Source organism: Mya arenaria, chromosome 7, assembly GCF_026914265.1.
Source record: "Mya arenaria isolate MELC-2E11 chromosome 7, ASM2691426v1".
Taxonomy (NCBI): Eukaryota; Metazoa; Mollusca; class Bivalvia; order Myida; family Myidae; genus Mya; species Mya arenaria.
The window spans coordinates 8,377,259-8,383,990 of NC_069128.1; the positions used below are offsets into that span (position 1 = coordinate 8,377,259).

At 35.9% G+C, this 6,732-nt stretch overlaps 1 protein-coding gene across 1 annotated transcript; it reads left to right on the top strand.

Annotated features, from left to right (window-relative positions):
- The first annotated feature begins 830 nt into the window (after window positions 1–830).
- LOC128240233 (perlucin-like) lies at window positions 831–6,239 on the top strand. Its single transcript, XM_052956763.1, has 6 exons — window positions 831–906; window positions 1,636–1,724; window positions 2,581–2,671; window positions 4,225–4,286; window positions 4,596–4,759; window positions 6,176–6,239. The coding sequence occupies exons 1-6, from the start codon at window positions 864–866 to the stop codon at window positions 6,204–6,206; spliced, it is 480 nt and encodes a 159-aa protein (XP_052812723.1). The 5' UTR covers window positions 831–863; the 3' UTR covers window positions 6,207–6,239.
- Window positions 6,240–6,732: the final 493 nt, after the last annotated feature.

Here is a 6,732-nt window from a genome sequence, read left to right on the forward strand (position 1 = left end):
TTTTGGCATAAAGGCCACCAAAACTGCTTTTTGTGAAGTGTGTATTTGTGCATGTGGGGGGATGTTCCGGGATCCCATTACGACCATAGGTAAACGTTTTCGGCGATGGATCTCTACTGGCTTGATAAGCGCAAAAATATTTAACATAATAAAGAACCGCATAACGCATACCGTTACCACTGATAAATATGTATTTGACTTAGCGATTGTGACTCGGTTGGATACCTTGTTATATTTGTGACTTTGTTAACATTCACGATTAGGATGACAAGTTACTACCCTGTCCCCGTTGTCCTTAAAAAGACGTGCATTCTTCGGCTTATCTTAAGATTAAAAATCATACATATGAAGACAACTTTTGTCGAGAATTAATAATTATGTGTTATCGTTAATACTTTAACCGATAAGATATTTTGATGTGTAGTTTATATTATAAAAACATACTGCGTTGTAACGTGAACTTTCTTTATTCATACAGTGATTATAGTTAAGCGTCTAGAAACCTATTTTAAAGCCGTAAGTCAAACCATATAAACGGGTCATTAATAGTAGAAGCAAGATGAGCGTCAATTATCTGACCTTTAATGATGTCTGTCGGCAATGTCATCAGGTTGAATAAAAACTGTATACATAGGTTCCAGTTTAATCCCATGCGGGACGGATTGCTATCTTGATTATGTACTATAGTGCATTCCAAATCAAGACTTATCTCAAAAGGCGCAGCATATCTATCAGAACAAAAGGTGCAACAAAAATGAGAACAAAATTGGGAACATTCTATCTATTTAATATCGCGGGAAATACGAAATTATTATCATTACAACATTTCTTACGCTAAACAACACGGAACAAAAAACTTAATAATGTGGAATTCGATAATTGTTGGCGCTACTTTGATAGCTCAAGGTAAGTTGGAGATTTTAATTAAGATGAAACTCACATCGCCAAGCCGGATGTCGATCACGGGTCGCCATAGTGATTATGTAATGCATTTACCGCTGCGCTAAACAGACACCATCATAACCCTATAAACATGATCAAAATAATCCACCGGAACACTTTTAAGTAAAGTATTTGTAAAATTGAACAAACTGTTCTAAAGAATAAGTTATCGTGGAGTGTTTAAATTCGCAAAGCGGTATTAGCCAGTCCTTTGACAGGGAACCGTGTATTGTCAAACCTGATCTTGAACTAAATATGAATAGTTGAGAGCGTAACGAAAGGGCTGGACGAATGTGCTTCCTAAACTTGTGAAGATATACATAAAAAATACGAGCGATAAATAAGTTGACCTTTATGTTGTATGTTGATGCCTTCTGTCCCCATATTAGTTTGTTATCATTTGAAAAGAATGCCAGCTCACTATTTATGTATACAACACATGATCACAAGTACATTATAGATAAATAAATTACAATCTTTATAACAAATTGATTAGGACGTTAAATCCCCTGTTTTTGAAGAAAATTTATATTCGTATTTTTACAGTTTAAATCTCTGCTCATAAAACTCTCTTAATTCATACCTATTTAATATGGGTCACCAGATCTATGTTTGGCATCAAAAAGTTATATATTAGTTGGTTGGATTCCTAAATAACAGTTTGAGTTTATCTCTTTTGATATTAATTTGTAGTTTTCTGCGCCTGTACCGATGGTTGGACTTCCCATGGTTCAAGTTGTTATAAATTTGCAACGGACATAGAAACCTGGTCATCAGCTAGGGTAAGCCAAACTATCATTTGAATTGGACAAAGAAAAGTGGTCAACCGCTAAGGATTTGGTCATAACATCCCTTCACTGCACATATAAAACTGGGCACTCAATCATTAGCAATTAACATAGAAAACTTATTCGCCGCTAGGGTCAGCCTAACTATCATTTCATCATTTGCAATGGTCATGGGAAATCCGAAATTTGGTTTGATTTCCCATGCTTCAAGTTGTTATAAATTTGCAATGGACATAGAAACTGGTCATCCGCTAGGGTAAGCCAACTTATCATTTGAATTTGACATAGAAAATTGGTCAGTCTCTAGGGTTTGAATCAAACCATCTTTTACAATGGACGTACACAAGTGGGCATCCGCAAGTGCAGTTTAAACCATCATTTGCAATGGTAATAGAAAACTATGAGCGGGGAAAAGAGACCAGCATATACAATAACAATAAAAAAAACTTGGCATCCGCTAATGTAAGTTTAACTATCATTGACAAAGGACATAAAAATGGACAGGCATTAGGTGAAATTAAACCATCATTTGCAATGGACATTAAAAGTATGCAGTAGCTATGAAATCAAAAGTGAAAAGTGTCTTTTATTTGAAATAGAAACAACAATATGATACCATGTTGCATAAATAAAAAAACGTGTTTTCCGAAAACGCATTCTTATATAGCTGCATTCCAGTTATTTTCGAACGTGTTGGCAGATATTGCACCTGCAAGGGGGAATACTGGGTATGGGGATACCATATAACAAGGGTATCAATTGCTGTCAATTCCGAACTCCACCAATCCTTGCTCCAATAAATATATGTTGAATGATATATGTTATTCATGTATATATCATCCCCACACAGCTATTCTGCAAGTGGCACTCGAGCGACCTGATCGTTATCGAGACAGAGAGTGAACAGCGTTGGTTCCATAAGCAAGCTTTAACATTCAACCGTAAGTTATATGTACAACACAGTTCTTAATTTCTCCTCCTTTTTGATCATTATTTTTCATATATGTTTCTTGAAAAGAAAACGGCCTAAGCCGTGCTTGGTGCCAGTGTAACAATCGTTATAGTAACAGGGGTTATACCCGCTCTTCAGACAGGGGTGATCCTCGTTCATCAGACAAGGGTGATCCCCGTTCATCAGACAAGGGTGATCCTTTTTCTCCAGACAGGGGTACCTCCCAGTTAAGACAGGTGTGATCCCCGTTTATCAGACAGGGATGATCCACGTTTATCAGACAAGGGTGATCCAGACAGGGGTACCTCCCAGTTCAGACAGGTTTGATTCTAGTTTATCAGACAGGGGTGATCACCGTTTATCCGACAGAGGTGATTCTTTTTCACCAGACAGGGGTACCTCCAAGTTCAGACAGGTGTGATCCCCGTTTATCAGACATGGGTGATCCCCTTTCATCAGACAAGGGTGATCCAATTTCCATAGACAGGGGCGAAATTAGTATTTTCTATGGCGACTTTTTATTCATGCTCCCCTGTTTCATACACTGTGGCGATCATTTATACATGTCCCCCTGTTTCATTCCCTGTGGCGATATTAAATACATGTTCCCGTGTTTCATACACTGTGGCAATATTTTATACATTGTAGTATTCCCTGTTTCAGACACTGTGGCGATCTTTTATACATGTTCCCCTTTTTCATAAACTTTGGCGATCTGTTATACATATTTCCCTGTTTCATCCACGGTGGCGATCTTAAATACATGTTCCCGTGTTTCATACACTGTGGCAATCTTTAATACATGTTTCCCTGTTTCATCCACTGTGGCGATCTTAAATACATGTTTCCGTGCTTCATACACTGTGGCAATCTTTTATACATTGTAGTATTCCCGTGTTTCATACACTGGCAATCTTTTATACATTGTAGTATTCCCTGTTTCAGACACTGTGGCGATCTTTTATACATGTTCCCTTTTTTCATAAACTTTGGCGATCTTTTATACATGTTTCCCTGTTTCATCCACGGTGGCGATCTTAAATACATGTTCCCGTGTTTCATACACTGTGGCAATCTTTAATACATGTTTCCCTGTTTCATCCACTGTGGCGATCTTAAATACATGTTCCCGTGCTTCATACAATGTGGCAATCTTTTATACATTGTAGTATTCCCTGTTTCAGACACTGAGGCAATCTTTTATACATTGTAGTATTCCCTGTTTCAGACACTGTGGCGATCTTTTATACATTTTCCCCTTTTTCATAAACTTTGGCGATCTTTTATACATTTTTCCCTGTTTCATCCACTGTGGCGATGTTTTATACATGATCTCCTGTTTCATACACTGTGGCGATCTTTTATACATGTTACACTGTTTCATACACTGTGGCGATATTTTATACATGTTCCCCTATTTCACACACTGTGGCAATCTCTTATACATGTTTCCTTGTTACATACACCGTGGCGATCTTTTATACCAGATCCCCAGTTTTATTAACTGTGACGATCTCTTATACATATGCCCCCCTGTTTCAGACACGGATGTTGATGAAGGATTTTGGCTCGGTGGAACTAATTGGGAACGAGATGCGCATTGGGTAAATATGACATCCGTTAAATTAAGTTAGTCTAGTTATCGTGATGCATATGCAGAGGGAAATTTCTTCAACAGGGGCATACAATTAAAGAAAAATCTATATTTATCTTGTTCTATCTAGAAAAGGTTTTATCTGTTTGACTTTTGTAGAAAAACGGCATTCAACATTCACTTCAAGAACATAAGCAGCGAAACTCAAGGGCTCATTGACATATACCACGTATACTGTTTTATAATGTAGATTTAATTCACCAAACTTATGAAAAGATACTAGCTTATGTGTAATAGGACATTTTTAAATACACTGTAGATCTGGGAGAGCACTGGTGCCGAGTTGACCTACCAGACATGGGGCGCCCAGCAGCCAAACAATCAAAACGGGACTGAGCACTGTCTTTCGGCCGTCAAGTATTTCGACTACGCATGGAACGACGCGCCTTGCGATAGACAAATACAATATGTTTGCGAAAAGAGGTACTGCATAACTGTAATCAAAGATTTGGGAGGGAACTGTTCAAATTGTCATTTTATGATCAATTGCAAAGTATGTTTCAATATGCATTTATTAAGAATTTGACTGGACACTTATGTTTATCATCTGGTTTGGACGTCAAATATCTACATAGTTTATACTACTTTGAATGGGAGTATTATATTTGTCCAAGGCGTCGTGGGTTCGATCCTAGACAGGGGAACGTTTAATGAAAACCTACGCTAATTTATACCGTACAGGAAAATGATTCAGAACAGCTTACAGTTATCTTCAAAACCTGGCTCAAATTAATAAGTATAAACTGACAAATACAATAATTCAATTATAAATAAAAACTATGTGTGCATTAATAACTTAAATAGCAAACCATCAACATCATCTTACAAAAAACCATTTAATTTAGGAAAATGTCAGCAGCCAATTTTATAAAACTGGGATAATTTTTCCAAAGGTTATCTGTCGGAAAGTTTGCGCATTTATAAAACTGGTTTGATTGGTTGGTAGTCATTATTTGATAAATATTGACCAATCAATAAGCATTTAGATTACTTATGTCCGAACAAAGTTATACACCAGTTTTATACAAAAAGTTGCAGTTGTCTTATATACGGATATATTACTTTAAACAAATATTTTACTTATGATCATTATTGTTGAACTTGAATGTAATGATAAGCAAAAATACAATATAAGGTGAATTATGAATAATTAATTATTATGATGTCGTTTGGTTAGTCATAACATTTTTTTTTGCAATCTAATATTGCCATAATTCCTTATTTTTTTATCTCTGTTTTGATCTCAAAACATCCAGGGCAATATTTATTAATATTAAATAGAAAAAAAAACTTTTGAGAAATTCAATTACAACATATAAGCCTATATGTGGAAAAATCAAGTTTGGGTGTTTTATGTAACATAGTTTAAAATTCAAATTTAATGTAATAAAACAATGGAGACCACAGGGACAAGCCACGTGACCGAATGTCTAACTAATGTCTCACTAAATTATGCTTAAAGGTCCAGACATTACGGTCTTTTACGAAACAACGAGGAAACACAACACGTCAAGACAGCAAACTTTTTACAGCTATTTAGATCATTTGAACTAACGTTTCCTTCAGCGACCCACAATATGATACCTATATACATTGTGTAAAACTAGACTACTTCTGTTTTGTCGCATTAGGACTTTAACTTTGTCGTTACGGTGCGTTGGTAGGGTGCTATCTCGACAAAACGACAGAACGGCAAATAGAACAAATAAAGTATTTGTCGTTCTGTCGTTTCGCCAAGGCGCCATTACCATAGCATATAATGTCGGAAATTAGCCACCATTGTTGGTATAATAACAATTTTATGGCATTTTTAAAAATCGCATCTTTCTCTTTTTGCAGCAGTACCTCTGGTGGCAGCATACTTGGTTGACATTGTGTTTTATAAATAAATAAATAAATATAATTAAACGAATAGCATTGTTAAGTTTTTACTGTATACCTGGTCTTTACTTTGTATGCTATATTTTTAAATGCACAATTATACAGCACACTATCGGACAATATGACTAACCACTTCCATTAAAGACGAGTGTAAAAAGTTATAGATGAGCAGACTCCAGTAAAAGGAAAACTACGAAGTGTAGGACAATGACTTATACTTCTTTGACAGACCGAGACTCGAAGCTTATGGTTTAACCCAATTAATATTACACCTTAAGTGATGGTGATGATGATGATGATTATGATGATGATGCTCCTACTGCTGATACTGCTGCTGCTGCTGATGATGATGATGATAATAATAATAATAATAATAATGATGATGATGATGATGATGATGATGATGATGATGATGATGATGATGATGATGATGACGATGATAATGATGATGATGATCTCAACTGAATTGCGTAATTGTTTTATAAAACCATTTCAAGTGTATACCTTTTATTCTG